The sequence below is a fragment of the Ascidiella aspersa genome, chromosome 1 (genome assembly GCF_963924565.1).
Source record: "Ascidiella aspersa chromosome 1, kaAscAspe10.2, whole genome shotgun sequence".
In the NCBI taxonomy this organism is placed as follows: Eukaryota; Metazoa; Chordata; class Ascidiacea; order Phlebobranchia; family Ascidiidae; genus Ascidiella; species Ascidiella aspersa.
In genome coordinates, this window is record NC_139447.1 from 10,320,559 (window position 1) to 10,343,654 (window position 23,096).

General features: G+C 35.9%; 2 protein-coding genes and 1 long non-coding RNA gene across 3 annotated transcripts; 1 reads left to right on the forward strand and 2 right to left on the reverse strand.

Moving 5' to 3' along the window:
• Positions 1-1,254: 1,254 nt before the first annotated feature.
• LOC146167424 (uncharacterized) lies at positions 1,255-3,403 on the reverse strand. Its single transcript, XR_014494630.1, has 3 exons — positions 3,276-3,403; positions 2,763-2,945; positions 1,255-1,370 (listed from the first exon to the last, which is right to left on the reverse strand). It is a non-coding gene; the product is annotated as an uncharacterized LOC146167424 (long non-coding RNA).
• A 15,925-nt stretch (positions 3,404-19,328) lies between these two features.
• On the forward strand, positions 19,329-21,815 carry LOC146167425 (uncharacterized). The gene has a single exon (XM_083383302.1). It carries the CDS (start codon positions 20,091-20,093, stop codon positions 21,198-21,200), a length of 1,110 nt encoding a protein of 369 aa, XP_083239428.1. The 5' UTR covers positions 19,329-20,090; the 3' UTR covers positions 21,201-21,815.
• Positions 20,776-22,822, reverse strand: LOC146167426 (uncharacterized). The gene is made up of 2 exons (XM_083383305.1): positions 22,690-22,822; positions 20,776-22,285 (listed from the first exon to the last, which is right to left on the reverse strand). The coding sequence occupies exons 1-2, from the start codon at positions 22,759-22,761 to the stop codon at positions 22,037-22,039; spliced, it is 321 nt and encodes a 106-aa protein (XP_083239431.1). The 5' UTR covers positions 22,762-22,822; the 3' UTR covers positions 20,776-22,036.
• Between the last annotated feature and the right edge of the window lie 274 nt (positions 22,823-23,096).

The following is a 23,096-nucleotide window of genomic DNA, read 5'->3' on the forward strand; positions in this document are numbered from 1 at the left end:
CTATACAAAACTAAACTAATAACAAGCATCGTATTTTATACGTGAACAAAAAGTTAAATCAACAGTTCTGATCACAAACGCTTGAATCAAGTTTATATTGTGTCTAAATTAATCGAAGTCCAGTAAAAAATTCTCAATCTTTTTTAATTCAATTCATCTCAAACCAAGACTTAAGTGCCCTTAAATTAAATCCGACAATAACATATGTATTGTTTCGTCATGGCTTATGCTCTTTGCAAGCGTTTGTAAACATATTGCCCATTAATAAGCTATTGTTGCCAGGCATAATATATAACCGAGTATTGCTTAACCAGCAGTATATTTCCTATCCAATGACAAAACCTGATTTAGTAAACACCCCTCTTTATGAACTGTTGGGCAACTTTTAGAGCACATATCTTATTTGAGGTAAATTGAAATGTGCAAAACTACTAATTCAAATTATGTTTATGAAAGGAAAACCTTAATGCATTACCCATGCAAGAGAGCGAAGTCGAATTCCAGGTATCTGTCGCAATGCAACGCGCAGAATATAACGAACCAGCAGCTACCTCATACCCAGTGTTGCAGGTAATTGACACTGTACCTGTGTAGCCAGCAGCAGGAACCACAGGGAAAGTCCCTTGTGTCAGGGTTGGTGAAGCGGCGCAAGTGGCAACTGTTTGGAATATTTGAAAAGTAAATCACTGAAAAATGTTCATGAAAAATTGACTCTGTTATTGCGAGCTGGATTAATAGTACAGTTTAGCACTGCACTGTAGGTACTTTGTTGCCCCGAAATAAAAACTACCGATTTTAGTAGCATTATAACTCCCACGAAACATTTGTTTGTAAGGCGAGGTAATTAAAAAACAAGATAACATGTAACGTAATGTTTATTTGACTTAGTTTTTTATTTAAAAAACTCGGGGTAGAAACCTTTTTATTTACCTTATATTGTCTTCTATGTTTCACTCGTTAAAACAGAAGTTAGGCCTATACTCTTGTAAATTTAAACTGTTTAACTTACCAAAACATATGGCGCGGTAATTAAAAAACAAAATATTATGTATCGGTAAAGTAATGATTATTTGACGTACTTTTTTATTTGGAAAACTAAGGAAAAATACCTTATTATTTACCGTATATTGTCTTCTTTGTTCGTTTCGTTAAAACAGAATTTATACCCTTGCAAATTTAAACTTTTAACTCACCAACACATGTGGGTAGAGCAGCCGACCAGTTGTTAGATTCGGTTCCGTCGCATACTAAGGCGGCTGTTCCAGATAAAACGTATCCAGCATTGCACGTAACAGTTATGGCTCCTTTGTAAGCTGTTGTTCCAGTGGTTCCAACTCCGTTGGTAAAAGTTGATGCCGGGCATTCGATAGCTGAAGATATATGTTAATATTGTTTTTGAGAAAGTACCAATATTAAAGAATAAAATACTAAAATAGAAAGATGAGGATCAAACCAAATATAAGAAAGGACATTGTAGGGCAGGCTATATAGATATTAGCAATAGTACCGTTAATTCAAAGATAAATGACTAAGTCTTAGTAAGGACAGTAGATTAAAGCTCTGTTTTTTATAGTATACAGCGTGGTACAGTTTAAAGGAAAACTCGCTTGTACAGTTATTCAACTATCTCAATAGGAAAATCTCCTCGTGCGTAGTAAGACCTTCTTGTTAAGAACTTGGTTGTTTGTTTACCTTATTATTACGAGTTAATTAAAAGGTTTAACTTATACCTGTGTTTCTTAACCTTTTTTACTTGGGGGCGCACCTAGAGACATTAGAAAACGTGGCGGCGCACTTTGCAAGCGAAGCAAGCGCGAAAATTTTGATGTGTACCTGTATTTCTCTTAAATTGCTTGCCATTTTTTATTATATAGGTTTTATAGTTGCACATACCTTTAAAGAGACTCCAGCCTTGAGACCAAAATAAGAACAACGTCATATTCGGAATAAAAGATAGTTGGGAATAAGACGTAAAAATGACTAAATCGCAATCAAACCTAAATGGCCAAAATAAAGCCAATACAACCTTTTATTTAACCCAAACACCATCCATAATTATCACTAACTTCCCGAATATTTTCAACCCTAACCAATTGCTAACACCACCAACCATGGCCTATAAGCCCAAACAAAGGCAAACAATCAAAACAGCGGCGCCCAAACGTCGACAGCAAACGTCCAATGCCAAACAGGTGTCCCTTAATCATCCCATACCCTTTCCCTACAGTCCTGGGCGTAATTTTGCCTTATTCCGATTAATTTGGGGCTTAATTCAACATGTTTTGGTCTACTAGTTTAGATATTTTTCTGTCGTGGTCATTAATGCGAATTTGGCGTTATTATGTCGGCTGTCTTAGTAATATGGGATGGATTATCTGACTTAGATATTGTAGCTTTGTAGGTATTCTTGTGTTTTCTACTTGAAAGTACTGTGGAATTAACAAGCTAAGCTTAGAAGGAAGGTAAACATACATTTTTTAGATATTAAATTATTTTTCCTTTTGCTCGCGGCGCACCTGGCAGCCTTCCATGGCGCACCGGTTGAGAAACGCTGCCTTATACGATTGACGGCTATAGGCGATTCAAATGTGATTAGGCCTATACAACCCTAACCAATATGCATTTAATTGAACAAACACACTTTTTATGAGCTGTTGTGTAGCTTTTGCACCACACAATGTTCTAATATTAAGGTACATAAGATCGTTTACTTCTATTACCTCAAATTATATGTTTATATAACGGGGCGCTGCATTAATTACCAATGCAAGTCAGTGAAGTCGGATTCCAGGTGTTTGTAGCAATACAACTCGAAGAATACGACGAACCAGCAGCTACTTTATACCCAGTGTTGCATGTGATTGACACTGGGCCTGTGTAGCCAACAGCAGGGATAATTGGGAAAGTCCCTTGTGTCAGGGTCGGGGGAGCAGAGCATCTGGCAACTGTTTGGAAAAATTGGAAGTAAATCAGTGAAAAAAACTTATAAAAAATAGAATCTGTTTTTGCGTGCAGTTTAGCACTGTACTGTTGGTACTATGTTGACATGATGAAGTAAAAATATCATTTTAAGTAGCAGTACAACTCCCGCGAAACATTTTTTGTAAGGCGTTGTAATTAAAAATATGATATTATGTAACGTAATGTTCATTCGACTTTGTTTTTTATTTTGGAAACTAAGGGAAGATACCTTATTATTTACCGTATATTGTCTTCTTTGTTTCACTCGTTATAACAGAATTTATACCCTTGTAAATTTAAACTGTTAAACTCACCAACACATGTGGGTAGAGCAGCCGACCAGTTGTTGGATTCTGTTCCGTCGCATGTCAAGGTGGCTGTTCCAGATAAAACGTATCCGGCATTGCAAGAAACAGTTATGACTGAGCTGAAAGCTGTTGTTCCAGTGGTTCCAACTCCGTTGGTTATAGTTAATGCCGCGCATTCGATAGCTGAAGATATATGTTAATATTATTTTTGAGAAATTACCAATATTAGAGATTAAATACTTAAATAGAAGGATGAGGATGAAAACAAATATAAGAAAGGACATTGTAGGGGTAGGCTATATAGATATTAGGAATAGTACCGTTCATTTAACGGTTCAAAGATAAATGACAAGGCCCTAGTAAAGACAGTAGCATTAAGCTCCGCTTGTTTCAGTATTCACCGTGATACATATGAAACGAAAACTCACTTGCACAGTTATTCAACTAAATCAAACAGAAATTTTTCCTCGTGCGTAGTCCTTTTTAAAACCTTGTTAATTTGTTTACCTTATTAATACGAGTTAATTTGTTGTTTTCCCCTTTACAATTGACGGGTAAAGCCGATAAAATATATGATTTTAAGATTATAACTAATGTGCATTTAGTTTAGCAAACACAAATTTTATGAACTGTTGCGTAAGCTTTGCAACACAAATGGACAATATTTAAAAGTTAGAATACATATAGAAACTGTCAAACTCACCAACACACGTGACGCGGTAACTTAAAAACAAGATATTATGTAACGTAATGTTTATTCGACTTATCTTTTTATTTGGAAAACTCAGTGAAGATACCTTATTATTTACTGTATATTGTCTTCTTTGATTTCGTTCGTTAAAACAGAATTTATACCCTTGCAAATGTAAACAGTTAATCTCACCAACACATATGGGTAACGCAGTCGACCAGTTGTTGGATTCTGATCCGTCGCATGTAAAGGCGGCTGTGCCTGATAAAACATATCCATCATTGCAAGTAACAGTTATGACTCCGTTGTAATCTGTTGTTCCAGTGGTTCCAACTCCGTTGGCTATGGAAAACGCCGCGCATTCGATAGCTGAATATATATATGATATTATTATTCTAGGGAAGGTATAAATATTACAGAATGAAATCCAAAAATAGAGGGATGAGGATAAAAAAACAACTACAAGAAAGAGCATTGCTTATCGATTAAGGTATAGTAACGTTCTTTTAACGGTTCAAAATTAAAGGAGAAGGTCCTAGTCAAGACAGTAGCATAAAACTTTGATTTGTTACAGTTACACAGCATAATACACTTGGAACTCAAACTCAATTGCACAGTTGTTTCACAATGTCTATAACACAACTTTCCTCGTGCGCCTTTTTAAGATGTTGTTAGTTTGTTGACCGTATTAATACTATTTTTTTTTCTTTTACGATTGAAGGTTATAGCAGATAAAATATATCATTATACAATTATAACCAATATGCATTTAGTTTATTAAACACACATTTTATGAACTGTTGCGTAACCTTTGCAACACAAACTAAACATATTTAAATGTTAGGGTACAAAAGGTCGTTTACTTCTATTACCTCAAGCTATGTTTATGAAAAGGAACGCTAATGCATTACCAATGCAAGAGAGCGAAGTCGGATTCCAGGTGTCTGTCGTAATACAATGCGAAGAATTCGAACCAGCAGCTACCTCATACCCAGAGTTGCAGGTGATTGATACTGTGCCTGTGTAGCCACCACCAGGGATAGGTGTTGGGAAAGTCCCTTGTGTCAGGGTGGGTGGAGCGGAACAAGTGGCAACTGTTTGGAAAATTTGAAAGTAAATCATTTAAAAAAGTTCATAAAAAATAGAATCTGTTTTTGCGTGTAGTTTAGCACTGCACTGTTGGTAGCCTACTATGTTTACATGAAGTAAAATATCAATTTAAGTAGCAGTACAACTCCCACGAAACATTTGTTTGTAAGGCGTTGCAACTAAAAACATGATATTATGTCATGTAAAGTTCATTCGACTTAGTTTTTTATTTGGAAAATTAAGCGAAGATACGCCATTATTTATATAGTGAATGCCGCGCATTCAATAGCTGGGGATAGATGTTATTATTATTTTTCAGAAAGTACAAGTATTAAAGAATAAAATACAAAAGTAGAAAGATGAAGATAAAAATAAATCAAAGAAAATAGCAGTTTATACAGATATCAGAAATAGTACCGTTAATATAACGGTTTCAAATGTAAATGTCAAGGTGCTAGTAAAGTAAAAAGCATAAAACTTTGATTTTTTTACAGTTACACAGCGTAATACATTTGAAACTTAAATTCACTTGCACAGTTGTTCAACTATGTCTATAACAAAACTCTCCTTGTGCGTAGTAAGACCTTCTTATGAACTTGTTAATTTGTTGAACTTATTATTACTAGTTTATTTGGTGTCTTTGTCTTTTACGATTGACATTTAAAGCCGATAAAATATAGGATTATACAATTCTAACCTAAGTGCATTTAGTTTAGTAAACACGCCTTTTTATGAACTGTTATGCACAACCTTTGGAACACCAATTAAACAATATTTACATATTAGGGTACATAAGATTGTATACTTCTATTAACTCAAACTATGTGTTTATGAAAAGGTACGCTAATGCATTACCAATGCAAGTCAGTGAAGTTGGGCTCCAGGTATCTGTCGCAATACATCGCGAAGAATACGACGAACCAACAGCTACCTTATACCCAATGTTGCACGTGATTGACACTGTGCCTGTGTAGCCACCAATAGGGGCCGAAGGGAAAGTCCCTTGTGTCAGGGTCGGTGAAGCAGAGCAAGTGGCAACTGTTTGAAAAATTTGGAAGTCAATCACTGAAAATTGTTCATGAAAAATTGCAGGTGATTGACACCGTGCCAGTGTAGCCACCAACAGGGATAGGTGTTGGGAAAGTCCCTTGTATCAGGGTCGGTGGAGCGGAGCAAGTGGCAACTGTTTGGAAAATTTTAAAATAAACCAACGGGGAATATGTAGCAAGAATGAAATTGTTTTTCACGTGCTCGTTGCTTACTAGAATCCAGGGCTGTGGAGTCGGAGTCGGACTCGGGACTCAGGACTCGAGTAAGACCACGTAAAACTACCCGAGTCCCGAATCCGTCATGCGCATCCGCAATACCAAATTAAAAAACTGATATGGCCGCCAACTGGAAAATGTAAAGGTGGAATAGTATATGGTGAATATTTTCCAACCATGTATTGTGAGTGTATGAATAAAACGACACCCCTATAAGTGGATTGCTGAATATCCACGTTTTTTTAGTTTCGTAAATTGGCGGAATACAGGCTGTAGAGTAGACTTAGGGCCGGACTTGGGACTTGACGAAATCGCACATTTGACCGGAGTCGCACTCGTGAGTCGGACTCGGGTTTATTTTTTTGGCCAGAGCCGGACTCGGGTTATTTTAATTATATTTTTAAAAATTATGTTAACGTAAATTTATATAAAGTCTTTGTATTTCGAAAAGTCAAGTTACACTGCAAACCATTATTGCATCAACTCAAGTAGGTATGGACTTGGTAGAAAATAAACCTAATTCAAACTTAAGTCTTTGATTTTAATATTAAACAATTGTAACCAATGGAATCCGTAGATTTTTACTAATAAAATAATATGTTTGAAACAAGTTAACTTAAATCGTTCTTTAAGTTAAAGCAATTAATATTAACCACCGGCTTTATACCAAACCGTAGTTTAGCAAATGCTTTAACATTTTTATCAAAAGAAAAAAAAGGAAAACAGAAAAGCGAAATATGACATAATACCGGAGTATGCCGGTAAATATTGGGGGCAACAGGTCACGGTGTTGGTATTTCTGTGTCGGCATTTATCGCTTACTTGTGTCGTTAATGAACGTGCAATATGAGAAAGGTTAGCTTTAACCTGTGCATGTCAACGTGGGTATAGTCCAGGTGTTGGGTGCTGCTGTACAAGTCGATGTTGAAGTAGAAATATCGAACCCAGCATTGCAAGTCACTGTGACTGTAGCAGCGTCAAGAAAACCTCCAGAAGCAGGAAGAGCATTGGGTGAAAGGGTTCCTTGGACCACGCCAGGTAGAGCAGTACATGCAGCTGTAAAGGCACGATTATCTTTTTATATGTACTGCGCTCATTTAAAAAAATATTTTTTACATAAAATAATGGGAGTACTTTTATTAGATTTGGGACAGCTTCATCTATATTTATGAAAATTAATTAAAAGACAATCTGGTGAATTGACAAAAAAGTTTGCAAATTTAACAACTTGATTAGTCATATAATATTAACTGAGATAATATAATTATGTTTATGTTTAAAAAAAGCCATGAAAGTTCCAAAGTGACGGAACATATTGTAAATAATAATAACGAGCACAGGAACGAGTTCAGTTATATAATAAACTGGCTATACTTTTACAAAAAAACTTGACGTTTTAAACGACTTGACTGGAACTTAAGTCATTTCAAAATGACTTGCTTGCAACACTGCACATATGTCTGGTATAGTATACTAACCAACACATGTGGGAAGAGCAGTCGACCAGTTGTCGGATTCGGTTCCGTCGCATGTCAAGTTGGCAGATCCAGTTAAGGCGTATCCAGCATTGCAAGTAACAGCTATGGATCCGCTGAAAGCTGTTGTTCCAGAAGTCCCAACTCCGTTGCTTATAGTCAATGCCGCGCATTCGATAGCTGGATACATATGATAAAAATATAAAAGTTTGACCAAACGACTACTCTATAGGCATAAAAGCATAGACCAGAGATTCTTGTTTGGGTCTGACGGTTACTTGGTATAGGTGTGGCATATGGAAAATTTTATGACGAGTGTCAAGGCAAACTTAAAAAAGCAGGTTTAAACCAAATTTAAATACAGGTAACTTATTACCGGCTCGCGGATGGGTCTTCAGAAATTCAAAACGGTTTGTGGCAACTGTTGTAAAATTTTATAATAAATTACCGAGAAATGTTTTGCTAAAAATTAAGTTAAGTTTTGCGTCCTTGTTCCCTTAAGCATGGGTATTAAACAGTCTTTCATAACGAATGCTAATATTACAAAATAGAGAAATAAATTTGGATTACTTTTCACATCTAATACTGCTACAATTGCTTTAAGTTGTGAAATACCCAAAGCCCAACTGATATTTTTAAGCACTATAATATAGTACTCCTCAATCATCGAATAATTATCTTGTTGAAGTGGCCTTGGAGATGTCTTTTCTACGTTACAATGGTCATATTGTAAATACCCATATTGTACAAATCGAAAAAACTTTTTTTAATGAGAGCTTTGTGGTAAGCGGCTAAGACGATTCACGCTGATATACCAGAAAATATAATAAGGTTTGCGCAAGGCACGAAAAGTTTGATTTGCTAAAATAGCCAAAATCTGTGAGTCATAACCTCATGACTAGTTTTAAAAATATTCAACAGGCCAGATAATTTGCGTTGGCGGGCCGGATCCAGCCCGATGGCCGTGGGTTGCCTATCCATAAATTATACCACCTATAGTTAATTGGTATGCCTATTACGTTATACAAAAAAAACATGAAAAATTCATGATTCTATATTCTGAACAACAACATGACTGACTGTTTAAAGCAAGTGGAAGTGATTTACTGTTAAATAATAACTGTTAAAGCTTGGTCATCGGTTTTCAGTGAAGACATTATAACTATGTACAACCGTAAGTTGAATTTGAAAAGCATATTCATGCCCTAAATTAAATCATAGCTTTTAGGGTAACTGATTTTTTGTCGATCAATTTCATTGGAAAACATACACTGGCTCATGGCATTATAACACTACGCTGTGGGTTCGCCTCGTTTTTAATCTAAACCTCCAAGTATACTGCTAAATACATTTTCTGGGGAACAAGGACACCGTGTTGCTACGATTGCCCTCGTTATAGTGATGTGATATGTGACGTATCGCCTAGTATTTTTATCGCTTTGACTATATGCACTTTAAAACGGGCACTAGCGGTCCTGATTCTCTTTTTTGCCCTAATATATCATTCCAACTTTGTTTTACCTGTACATGTCAAAGTTGCTGGTTTCCAAGTGTTGCCTACACCAAGACAAGTCGATGCATACGTAGAAGTAGCGAATCCAATATTACAAGCTACTGTGACTATTGAACCATTAAGAAACCCTCCAAGAGGGCCAGAAGGGGGGGTAAGAGTTCCTTGGACCACACCAGGTGGAGTAGTGCATGAAGCTGTGTTAAATTTGAACGATATCATTGAATGCAACATGCAAAAACAGCAGCTAAATGACAAAACACGTTTTATCACAATAGGCGTTGGTTTATTTCCACAGGTGCTTAGTTCGCCAACGTATTCAACTGAAATTGAGTGGGAGGAACTAATTACCATTTTTTCTCGCAACCCACTACGCTTCATAATATAACAGAGCAGATGGATCCAACCTACCCATTAAAGCAATGGTTCTCCGCCGGGCCGCGTCAAATTACCTGACGCTCCGCCATATATTACAATTCCATATCTCAATTGCAAAGTGCAAGATGTAAATGCTTGTCCATCAAACTTATAACTTCGCCAGTTCTGTAATTTGTAGCATTGTGACTTAACATATAGACTTAATTGAAGTGCTGTGCCCAACTGTTTAAAAGTAGGCTACAACTCGTTTAAGTCTTAAACTTTATGACCAGTTTTATGTGAAAAACTTAGAACCACGTATATAAAAAACTTAGCAATAGAACCACGTATAACACGTATGATATCAAAAAAAACAGCGACATATTGCTCATAAAAAAAGTTTTAACTATATGCTTTCAGGTTGCATACTTTTGTCGGAATTATAATTTTAGGTTGAGTTTAATTTTTAAAGGTCCATTGGTCCGCAAAATTTGCTTTGAAATTTTAGCGGTCCATAAGCTAAAAAGGTTGAGAAACACTGCGTTAAAGGGTTTTTTGTTTTATTTGTTTATGGTGTTTTTCACCATTGCAAATTGTTATTTTTTCAGAATCTTTGTCCTATGAATGTTTAGGACATCATCCTCGTTTTAGATCAAAGTATTTTGCTTTGGCTTCAGGCCAGGGGTCCTTAAACTTATTTTAACGCCGACAAGCATAGATATAATTCGACTCGACTAGAATGCTGGCATTTTTTTAGTTTCTTCACTTTCCGGATTACCTTAATGCATTAATTACTCTTGACAGCAACAACGAGATACTAACCGAAAAAAAAAGAATTCCTTTTTTAAGGAAGGTTGAAGAAATCATGTATCTTACAGATAAGAGTGCACAATTAGCACGGAAACTTATTAATTGAAAAGAGAACCAGTTAAAACGGGCCCAATTTTATCTTATAATAAACTCTACATCAAACGTTTATAAGGAAAATTATGCTAGCCTCTCACGATTGTTATCAAAACGTGAGTTAGGGGCGTCCCACTTATCAAGACAAACCTGATACTTGACCAAGTGGTAGCATTTGGTAGTCGGCCGACATCCATTTTTTTCAGTATTTTAACAACGGCTTGCGATTTAACAAATTGTAGTTTAATTAAAGGCACATTTCTTACTAAATAGTAAATTAGCAATCAAATGCAAACAAGATTTCTGACATAAAAATAATAATTATTTTAATAAGTTGAGACATAACACGTTTTACAGCAGGGGACACCAAACTTTTTTCATAAATGGCCGGATAACTGAAAGGCCTAACCATTCCAGGCCTAAAAATAATGAAAAAACTGTGGTATAACAACTGTAGAAAGCCTTTATAAATTGGCATATACAGTTTTAAAAGTCATTAAAATTTAGTTTAAATCAGGGCTGCGGAGTCGTAGTCGGAATCGTTTTCTTTTTGTCCGGAGTCGGACTCGGGAGTTAAATTGCTTTCGACAACTTTTTAACTAAAATTCGCTTTATGTTCGTTGAGGAAATACGCGTCGGGCTGAATTAATTGACCCGTCGGACCGGATCAGGCTCGGGCCGTAGTTCTGGGACCCTTGTATTACAGCAAAAAAAAAGAAACCGGTGTATATTTACCTGCTGATGTATCGACGTACAGTATGACAAGAGTGAGTCCAATTGCGAAGACGGACAACCGTTGCGAACTTACCATCTTCGTTTCCCTTGGACGCTTCAAGTTTAGTTTAAGCGCTGGCAAATGCGCTGGTTTTGTAACCGCGCGCCCTGTTTATTAGGTCTTTTAAACAAGATAAAGCGATAATAAATACATCCACATGATACCTTCCAAAGGCTTGCCAAAATCAGTCGGTCTAATCAAAATTTTTGTGCAAGCCAGGCTAGAAAAACAACTAGCCTGAGGTGAGATTCAAACTCTTAACCTCCGGCCGAACCGAGACAGTCACTCTACCGATTGAGCTACGCAGGCGAATTGTTTTTCTATATTCTGGCTTTGCTTTTACAAAAATCCTGATTAGGCCGACTTATTTCGGTGTTCGGTAAGTAAGGCATCATATGTGTACTATATTATGTGTGCCGTTATCATTGGCATTCTGTGTAGGCCTACTGATAAAAAACTAACCGAATTATGGTAAAGCAAATTCAAGACTACTCCACGAAGCCTGCTGACACTCTTTACTGCTTCATTAGTTTTAGATGTGCCACTGCTGTAAATTTAATTTTTAGAGAATGCAGTGGAGCAAATTGAAAGTAAACGGGTGTATTCCGGAAGCAACGGCGCCCACCAGTTTAAGGTGGGAGTGTGTGGTGCGTAATGTTGAAATGTCGGTAAACACATGCGAGACTCATTCAAAATAACAACTAACAACATAAATTTTCGTCATACAAGGATATCTATTTTTAGTTTTTAAAGCCTATTTAGTTTTAGAAATGTTGTAATAGAAATAACAGCTGCGTTCTGGTTAGGATGATGTTCAACCACTATTATAGTAATAAAATAAGCGGGTTGTTTCAAATTAATTCACTTTACACTGGTATTCGATTAAATACCTAATTAACACCAAAACGTTGCAGTTTGGCAGCATATGATCAGGTGTTTAGACGTTTTGCTGTTTGTTCGAGGAGGTGTTTAAACTATTATTCTCTGTTTCCGAATAAATTCCACAAGACGTCATCAAGATAAAAGCAGTTATTATTCGAAACGAAATGAATAAGAATTGAATATCACAAGTTGAATACAATGAAGGAGTTCATGTAAAAAAATTAGCTATACCGACAATAAAATGGTATACAGGTTTATTTTAATTGTTTTTGTTTTAATTGTTAATTAAACAACTTTATCGAAAAACATTTCCTAAATATTTTGGAGCATAATGGCTGAAAGTTGTAGTAAGACGTAGTAAGAATATCCAAGCCCATTCAGAAGTATAGGTATCAGATATTAAGTTTTTATATTTAACAATTATTATAGAACGGAACTCTTTATCAAAGTTTTGCCCGTAAAACCATTATATTGCCACAAGCTGTTTTTTACTGTTTTTTAGATAAATAACATATAACATAGACTTGAGTTTTTGTTAGCTACCTTTAAAAATGTCAATACGTGTGTTTATTTTTCTCCTAGACATAAGCCATGTTATTATGTTCCGTTGTCGAAACAAGGCACCCGTTACAGGTTCGACAAAACGGAAATAATTCATTTCAGCTAGTCTGTGCAAAGTTGCATTTCTCTAACGCGTTTAGGGGCAAAATGTTTAAAAACTTTTTAAAATTCCATATGTAGGCTATATATATAAATGTCAAAGTTTGTACTTGTCGGTTGCCATTTGTACTCCCGGTCCATCGCTGGCAGAGCAACGTCATCGTCGCCTAACAAAAATACCGGCACTGTGCGCCAGAGTTAAAGAGTGAATCGTCACCTAACAAAAGAAGCGGCGCTTCTGCACGGGCGGCCGCGCGCGACATATCGTGGTTTTGGCACCGATAAATCCCTAGTATCGGAGAATAGCGATATTACAACTTGGCATGGCATCGGGTATCGGCTGCGATCTGATGTTATCGGACATTCTTAAAGTAGGTTACCGTGGGTTAGGTTTTGCGCAACGATTTCAAAACTCGCGGGACTAGTACGCTGCTAGGGCCACGACTCAGAGAGAGATGGTGCGATGGCCTGGTGAGAAAAACATGAAGTCTGTTCCGGCGTACTTTCACCTCGAGTATTATGGAGTTAAAATGTGCTAAAACATCGTAACAACCAAAAAAAAAGTATAATCAATTATTATTTGAAGCAGTGTAACACTGCATTTTCACATCACACCGTGTTAACTAGATAAATACATGGGGTTATGCATAAGCAGCATTGTTCTCGTTAAAATTAAACTTATAAATCCACAAAAGTATGCCGGGAAGGCAGTTTTACTTCTGGTTAGGCTATACACCGGGACTACCAATATTTATCGAGTTCCTTTTACATCTGCGTTTCGTGTAAAAAAAGCATTTTGCTTTCCGTCAAAATGCACACGCAAGAAATTGAAAGACATGTTGTTTTCGAACGGTTTTGCTGACCCCGGCCTATTTCCATCACACAATTATTGGTATTTTGTTTTGCAATTAATGATGCATGGCAGAAACAGGTGCGAGCCAGCTGGTCACAGCCTGTTGTCCATATTGCTAATGAACTGCAATCGCAATTTTATTTTTGTAAAATCGCAAAAGCTCGATGGATATTTTGAAATATTTTGAAATCAATAAAGGCCTTTTTTGCATGCACTGAAACAAGCAATTAACTTGCTTCATGTGATTTCTTCTTTGTTTTTAACAAAGCGTTTTCTCTAAGTACCTCACTAACTCCTCTAATAGTTTTAACCCGTTCTAACCCCACCCATTACCCACCAATAACCCCAATCAAAACCAAAAATCCGGTGCAAAAACAGCGGCGCCGTGACGGCGCTGGTCAGACGATGGCAGGGTTTCTCAACCGTGGCCCTCGCCCCCCCTGGGGGGGCACAGAGCGGTCATTGGGGGGCCACCGGCAAAATTCTCCAGCTAGATATTGCGAAAACCAAAGTGTCACCATTTTCAAAATTGATTTTGTGTTTTTATTATGACTATAAACCTTTCTTGTTACGTTTTGTCACACAGTTTTCTGACATCTGCTTTAAATAAAAAACAATCATGTATCTTGCGGCGTCAGCGTTTTTTTTTTCGAGCGGCCAATTATTACTTGCCGATTACCCTTCACCTAATCATTAAGTGTTAAAGAAACATTTCACCAGAAAACGCATAAAGTACGCTACCAGGTTATTCAAAAGGTCATTTTTAGGCCAACAAACAGCGGTTTATGCAGCTTATTTGTCAAGTAGGCTAATAGTAACGCATTAATAAAACGAAAATGAAGTAATCATCTCGACGAATATAGTGACATCTTGGCTCAGTACAAAACAGAGACGAATTTCAAATATATTTGGTGGCTTTGAAAAACAAAATTTGTAATGACTATATAACTACTAAGTTAGGTTAAATTAAAATGACTTATTTGTTAATTTTTTAGAAAGTAAGTGCATTTATTCGTTGATTAATGGCTGTATTGGTTATTAACGTGAAGATGGAAAGCAAGTAAAAAGACTTTAAACACAATGCTTGGTATTTTTATAAGCAGGGGGGGCACGAGGGTCGAGAGCCTTTCAAAGGGGGCAACAAAGCATAAAAGGTTAAGAACCACTGGACTATAGGGCGTCCTAACGTAGTCACCAGAACAGCCGATGCCAGACCGATGGCCCCCGATCGTCCCATACCCTTTACCTACCGGTTCGGGCGTCATTTGGGCCATTTAGGCCTTATTCCGATGAAATTAGGACTTTTTCCGACAAATGTAGGCCTTATTCCGATGAATTTAGGCCTTATTCCGATGAATTTAGGCCTTATTCCGATGAATTTAGAACTTATTCCGATGAATTTAGGCCTTATTCCGATGAATTTAGAACTTATTCCGATGAATTTAGGTCTTATTCTGATGAATTTAGGCCTTATTCCGATGAATTTAGAACTTATTCCGATGAATTTAGGTCTTATTCTGATGAATTTAGGACTTATTCCGATGAATTTAGGTCTTATTTCGATGAATTTAGGCTCTATTCTTATGAATTTAGGCCTTATTCTGATGAATTTAGGAATATTCCGATAAATTTAGGTCTTATCCTGATGAATTTAGGACTTATTCCGATAAATTTAGGCTCTATTCTGATTAATTTAGGATTTAATCCAATGAATTTAGGCCTTTTTCCGATGAATTTAGGACTCATTCCGATAAATTTAGGCCTTATTCCGACGAATTTAGGACTTTTCGATGAATTTAGGCTCTATTCTGATGAATTTAGGACTTATTCCGATGAATTTAGAACTTAGTCCGATGAATTTAGGCCTTATTCTGATGAATTTAGGCCTTATTCCGACAGATTTAGGTCTTATTCAGACGATTTTTATCTTATGCTATACTGGATATTACTGCGTATTTGGCTGTATTTATCGTTGGCCTTAATAGTTTGGTTTTATAGATTTTTTCTGCTTTAGGTATTGTTGCTTTTTAGGTCTTATTGTGTGTTCCCGACGTTAGACTTGTATGCATTTAAGGCATTTGGTTAAGCATCCATTTTTAAACCAACCTTTAAGTTTTTGACCGACCAGGTTTTTGACCGACAAAATAGCCGACCAGTTATACACTAAAGGCAGACATTTTTTTAAAGTTACAAACTAAGAATTGCAAATAAAACGACGACCTATCAGACCAGTGTTTCTCAACTTTTTTTATGGCAAACCAATTGATTAGAATTTTCTTCATTCAACTTTTTGTAGGCCTAAGTAAAAAAAGTGACACCAATATCGTAATAAATTCGCTATGTCCTGTATTTCTCCAACAATTTACACAGATTTTGAAAAAAAAAATTTGCTAAGAACAAATTTCAACACATTTAACCATATGAGCTGGCGGTCATCGACCACTAGGTTGAGAAACACTGCGCCAGATCATCTTTAAAAGCACTGCATGCCATTGTTTATACCCGCGAGTTTATTTTACGCCCATGCACCGTAAGTTATCGAGTTTTGTACAGTGATACACTTTCCAAACGGCTGTTTGCACTTTTGTTTCAAACGTATGATTTCTTCGCGTGCTGCAAGTACGCCAGATGCAAATATGACGGTATTGTGTGAAGTTGAATTTTGAGTAGAAAATTCAATGAATTAGCCGAGTTAGAATAACATATTAAAATTCTGACAAAACAGAAAATTCTAAGTTCAATCCATGGATATATGTGGGTTATCAATGTTGGATGTTTGTTTTGTACTCGAGGACCAAACCAAAGGCCTGTTTACATCAATGTTTTCCGCAAGGTAGTGTAAATTATCATAATCAAAGTGACCAAGACTCGAATTTTTGTTCTATATCCCGTTTTTATAAAAAACAATTGGGCAATCCCACAAATCTTCCCTAAATATATAAAAAAGAAAAAAGAAAGCATATTGTGGTTGCATCTTAAAATGTTTGAGAGTCAGGCGTGGTCATCGTGGCTATATTACAAAAATATTATAACACTAAATCGCCTGGAATACGCCAGATGGATGCGTTGCAGAAAATTTAGTTTTCTTATTGTGGAAAATTCAATATCAAGAGCCCAGATCTATCCTAAAAACGATATATTCGCGAACAGGGTGAGATCCGGGATTTGGGGGGAAGGGTTACATTTTTCAAATATACCGTTTACCGTGATGTCATGTTTTTATATAATTTAGGAATTTTGCTGTAGTTGGACAAACTGTGAGCTGAAGTTAGATTAAAAAAATGCCTTTTTTTAGTTTGGATATGCAAAACTCTAACCTTAAACTTTTATTGGACAAGTTAGGCGCAAAAACAGATTAGCAATTGGTCATTTCCACAACTTGATGGATGCACCGAAATCACGTAAAAAGTTCAAATAGAGCACAAAAACACATACATGGCCATTATTATGTTTGTAAAAAATAATTTACTGTTCTGTACGGATTCTGGATCCATACAGTGCTAATTTGTACAAGCAAGTAAGGACAAAAATTTACACGGCGCCACTCAAATAACGTTTGAAATGGTCAAAATGTGGCATAAAATATTTTATAATCGCAACTATATGTAAATCGTAATGGATACAGCGTTATGTATGTCAGTCGAAAACTTCGTTAATATGATGTAAATTTTGCTATATGCCTACATATTGTTTTTCAACAGATGTTTATCTATTTTTTTTTTGTAAGAGCTAACAGCAACAAACTAATCGAAAGTCATTGGTCTGGTGGCTTTTCGTCAAATCCCAATGAAGAGGCCATTACCGCCAAACAATTGTAGTAATCACAGTTATTGTAGATCAAGTTACCTTTAGTTTTAGCTGAATACGGTAACCAAGGACTGAGAATCGGCGGTTTTAGAAATTTTTCATCGACTGATAGAGAGACGTAAAACACAGCAATACTGAAAACAAACAAGATAGTTTGCTAAGGGATTTGGCTATTCATTGATAAGATATAGCCCAGTGTTTCTTAATCAGGTGAATGGTTCAAGGGTGAATACAATTTTGGCAGGGGTGTACCAACCAAAAAGGGTGAACCGTCAGAAATGGATGATAGATTGCCAAACAACCCAAGTCATTTTGTGCTGTTTTATTAAGACCAGATAGTTTTATAATATCATGAGACAAGGGCGAATGAAATCTGGAGATAGATGCTAGGGGTGAACTAAACTAAAAAAGTTTAAGAAGCACTGCTATAGCCTACTACAAAAAAAACTCGATATATATACCCTAGAAAAAGTTGTGTCGTTGCAAATTCACGAAGCTGGTGATATTTAATGGCGAATTACGTTACTGGCAGGGTGTTGGGAAAGCATTGAACGCCACAGATCTTTACCGAAAAGAGACTGGAGTGCAATCGGGCGTTGAACTTGGCACAGTCCATCTAATAGAAAATTTGTGTGAACTTACGAAAAGTGTGTTAATCCATCTAGTAAATACAATTAAAATGCATTTTCTTCAAGATAATTAACTACTTTTTTTTACTCAAATTAAAATAGCAAATTAAAAATATTACTTTCCACAAAGTATAGGCTTGGGATTGAAGCAAGCTCGTGGCGACTCCATTTTGTTTTCTCCTTTTACAGTTACGCGTTTTATTTACGTTTCGGTCTGTTGCACAAGGACGCTGGCAATGTTTGTAGGCTCATTGTTTAGCGATCTAGTTACGATCGACTTCGTAAACTACAGCAAAGGTGTACAGTACCTTGAGGACTTATACATATCTGCGATACTAGGTTAGCTTTCAATACCATACTATGTGCTGGTAGGTTTTATGTGATACGAGTAGATGCACTAACTGTTTTTGGTTGAAAGATTTCCGTCTGTTCAAGAGTAATTTTATGTGTGGAGCTTCGATGTACTTCGCACATGAAAAGCTTCGCACAAACCGCTTTAATAAACGCTTAACTGATGCTAGGGTTAAAGGTTATCAACAACGGGCGTTTCTTTTTATTTGGGCGCAAGTGAGAAAGACTTTCTATTAGTAGGGACTAAAACGTATAAATTGGTAGCAGTGAGGTTTACAGTGTTGTAAAGAAGCCATTTCTAAATGACCTAAGTTCAGGTCAAGTATTTTTGATTAAATAACAAGTTAAGTCCCAGTCCAAGTCGAATATAAGTAAAGTCATAATTAGAGAAAGTCAGCTTCAAGTCAAGTCATTGCCTTTAAAATCAAACGTTCAACTATTGGAATTCGTAAAATCGTACGATTATGAGTCATATCTGTGCTAAAAAAAAGAGAAAAACGCGTCATATAGCAAGCAGATTGTTTTATTTGCAATAATTGTGATATATAGCGATTTTATATTAAATTGCTTAATGAAAACACTTCAATTCAATCCAAGTCATTTGTCAGAATAACTTAAGTCTAGTGAAGTAATTTGACCGAACGAGTTAAGTCAAGTCATTTTGCCCAAATTAATTAAGTCAAGCAGCACGTGGTCATGGAGCCGACTTAAAGGCCCATATATTCCATTGTCGGACATTCGTGTTAAGCGTCCTTATTTTTTTTTCTATTCTAAGTCTTATTGACTAATTTCCCTGGTTTGGGACTCGTTTGAAAGATTTAGAAATCGATTAAAATTACACTGAAACCTATTTACTATTTCCAAACAAAGTGCAAAAAATGACTAACCAATGGGTCACCAAAGTACGGCACGACAAATGTTTTTTTTTATCTGGCCCACGGTTACAAACCATAAAGTTTTACTACCATAACTGCCGCAGCAACTTAACATTGCATATTGTCAGAATGCCTTATTTAAATTTTCTTCTAATTATTAAGTCTAGCTCTGCTTTCAGTGAATGTATAGCTACGCATCAAATCACGTCTCGTAGTCGTGGGTATAGCGATCGAAAAGTTAATTGTTTTCTACCGCTTTGGAGTTAAATGACATTGAGCAAAGGAAAATGTTGGGAAATAGATGGTTATAATCCACATTAAGGTAGCAGATTGCATAACAGAGAAAGGGAATTATGGAGAACAAACATGCAACGAGTTTTTTGCCACACGATATCTTGCAAAAAACAGGACGTGAATCAATTGATTAAATGGTCGTTCCCAATATCATGATAACCAGCATATTGTTAGCTGTATAGTAAAGAAAGTAGACATTAGGGGCACTGGAGAACTCTTAAAGCGATAACAATCCGAGGAAATGCGGTTTGATTTAAACAAAATCGCAGTTACAATAATACACACCGTTAGTGAATACCAATGCGGTGTTTGGAGATAATTTGTCCAACCCCCGTTGTTTGCCGATGCTTAGATTGGATTGCGTTAAAAGATTTAAGCTAATATCTGTTTTTCAGGAGTAGCAATATGTCAAATCACCAACTACGTCTCGAACTAACAGATTTGAAAACACAGAGCCATGGTATATTACTTAGTAGTTTTGTTACGGCGACAATAGAATGTTCATCACAAGAACGTCAACGCGTTTGTGAAGAGTCCTATTGTGAAGAAAAAACTGAATCGGATCAAAGTATAACTCAAATGGAGAACAGAAGCCAAACAACTTCAAAAAGGAAAAAGAAACTTTACAAACTTACAACGAAAAATAAAAAAATTAATAACAAACGAAAAAACTCAGAGTTTCGATGTCAAATTTGCGAAAAGTGCTTTAAAGACCACCGCCGTCTCAATATACATTTGTCCACGTTTCATTTTAAAAAACACGAATGCAAGGTTTGCGGGAAACGGTTTGGATCAATTTGCCATCTCACTTTTCATACGAGAACTCACACTGGTGAAAAACCTTATGAGTGCAAGAAATGTGGAAAATGTTTTAACCAGGCAGCAAATCTTAAAACGCATGAAAAATACCATACCGGAGAAAAACCCTTCAAATGCAAAACTTGTGCAAAATGCTTCGCCAGTGCAGAAAGTCTTAAGATACATGAAAGAACTCACACTGGATTGAAACCTTTTAAATGCAAGAATTGTGAAAAATGGTTTAGCCATGTATCAAATCTTAAAACGCATGAAAGACAACATACTGGTGAAAAACCCTACAAATGTAAAGTGTGTGAAAAATGTTTTCGCCAGGCAGCACATCTTCAAATACACGAACGAACTCATACGGGAGAGAAACCCTACAAATGCAAAGTTTGCGGAAAGAAATTTAGTCAGAAAGGACATGTGAAAATACATGGACGAATTCATACTGCCGAAAAAAAGATTTACAGATGCAAAGTTTGTGAAAAATGCTTTAGCGGTGGAGGAAATCTTAAACTTCATGAAAACACGCACACCAGAGAAACAAAACACAAATGCAAAGTCTGCGGAAAAGTTTTAAGTTGGGCAAAAAATCTTATAATTCATGAACGAATTCACACTGGCGAAAGACCTTACAAATGTAAAGTTTGTGGAAAATGTTTTGTCAGGACAGGGAATCTTAAAGTTCATGAAAAAAATCACGCTTGGGTATAAACATTTTGGAAAATTTAATGCAACTTAACTATTATAGCTTGGTATTAAGAAATGTAAATATAACGTGATCGTTTAATTCTTCAATTAAAAACGAATAAATATATTGTGGTTTAATATTAGTAGCTAAAACAGGTCTGAAAATTTATTTTGTAAATGCATTTATTAAGTTTATCTGATTTAATGCTTGTTTTTAGTATAAAAGACAGAACTTTAAATGTTTTAATATGTTGTTTACTTTTTAATTTGTTGTTCTGCGACAAAAGAGATGCGCTACATTTTGGTATTTATTTTCAATAATAATTTTTTGGTTAAAAAAGATGGTTGTCAAACGAACAACAACCTTTACGTAATGAATCGGTTTGTGAAGGCCAAAATAACGTTAACGAAATTAAGAGTGATAATAAAGGTTAAAATCTATCAACAAACACAAATGCCAACAAAACAGAAATTCCAATGTCACACCATCGAATGTTGTTCAAAAAGCGTTAACTTTTTATTGTTAAATATCAAAGTTTCACTTAAAAATCATTTATGCAAGGTCGGTGGAAAACTATTTGGATCCATTAACATATTGAACATTCACAAAATAACTCATATCGAAAATAAACCCCTAAACATGTCAAGTTTGTAGAAATTGTTTTTTCAGTTGGGAAGTTTTTAAACACACGAAAGGAACTACACGCAGGAAGCTGTTAGTTAAAAGGGATTCGTGAGATCATTTTACATATAATCATTTATCATTTTTCTGCGTCTATTAAAACGAGGAAAATTCACCAACAAAAACATTATTTTACAGTGTCCATATAATATGGTAATGAAGTTAATGTTTGTATATTTTATATACCAGAAGTTGCATTCTTGTTGACAGATTCGCTTGGGCAAAGCTTTTCTGACACTGTGATGGCTGTTGAACTACCAGGCTTTGGTTGACTGGATGAGTCGTTGGTAGCTGTAGTGATGTCGGATGACCGGAAGCTAAGACCTACGGTTTGGATTGCTCGGCGAAAGCAGCTTGTAACCGGTTGCCACCAAAAGTCGAACATGTCCTTGCGTTTTACACATAGAATGTAAAAGACGACTATATCCTGACAAACAATGTAAAAAACGGATATACTTAATTTAATATAACCTTGAATCACATATTTATTTTAAATTTAATGTCTTTCAATCGTTTACTGACCAATAATAATGGGACATGTTAGCAATGGTAAATACCTGAAATCTTTACGAGGCCAATAGGATAAACCATTTTTAACGTAAAAAAATTGTTCCGTAATTAAGACACGAAAATTTCACAACAAGCTAGTTTTTTCTGGCTTTATCTTACTTACATGAAAATAACTTAAAATAGGACACTTTAAATAACAAAGCTGTCGGTAAAGGGAACTGCAACTTTAATTGAGTCTTCATTGCAATGAATTTACTCTACAGGGTATATCTGGTCCAAGTTATCTTACAATCCCTAAGATTACTCAAAATGATATCTTACCTGGAATGCATTAAAGATGGAAAATATCCAGCTCAGGATGAGATTATAAGTTGGGTCGGTTGACAAGAGCATTAAGAATCCAAAAATCCAGGTTATTCCAAGTGTAAAGGACAAAGTCACAGCTCTGACAACGTTTTTGCCACGATCTTCCTTGGAAGCAGTCGACTGAATCTGTAAGAAATACGACTTAGTTTTCCAAGGGCTCAACATGAATTTTTATTATTTTGGATTTTTCTTAAGAGTGTTTCTTAAACTGATTGCCGACTATTAGATTGAATTTGTGTAAGTCGGGCTTAATGGCATGTAAGTCGGGCTTAATGGCATTTAACATACACTGGCTAATGACATTGCAACATTACACTGTGTGTCCGCAACAACATTTTTAAACTATACTTCTAAATGCACTG

What these genes read in the sequence shown, in the direction of transcription:
- LOC146167426 (XM_083383305.1), bottom strand. Translation starts at nt 22,761, where the DNA reads ATGCTCTTGTCAACCGACCCAACTTATAATCTCATCCTGAGCTGGATA. An exon ending in CCATCTTTAATGCATTCCAG is followed by an intron (nt 22,286 to 22,689) that starts GTAAGATATCAT and finishes ATTGTTTGTCAG; the next exon opens with GATATAGTCGTCTTTTACAT.
- LOC146167425 (XM_083383302.1), top strand. Translation starts at nt 20,091, where the DNA reads ATGTCAAATCACCAACTACGTCTCGAACTAACAGATTTGAAAACACAG.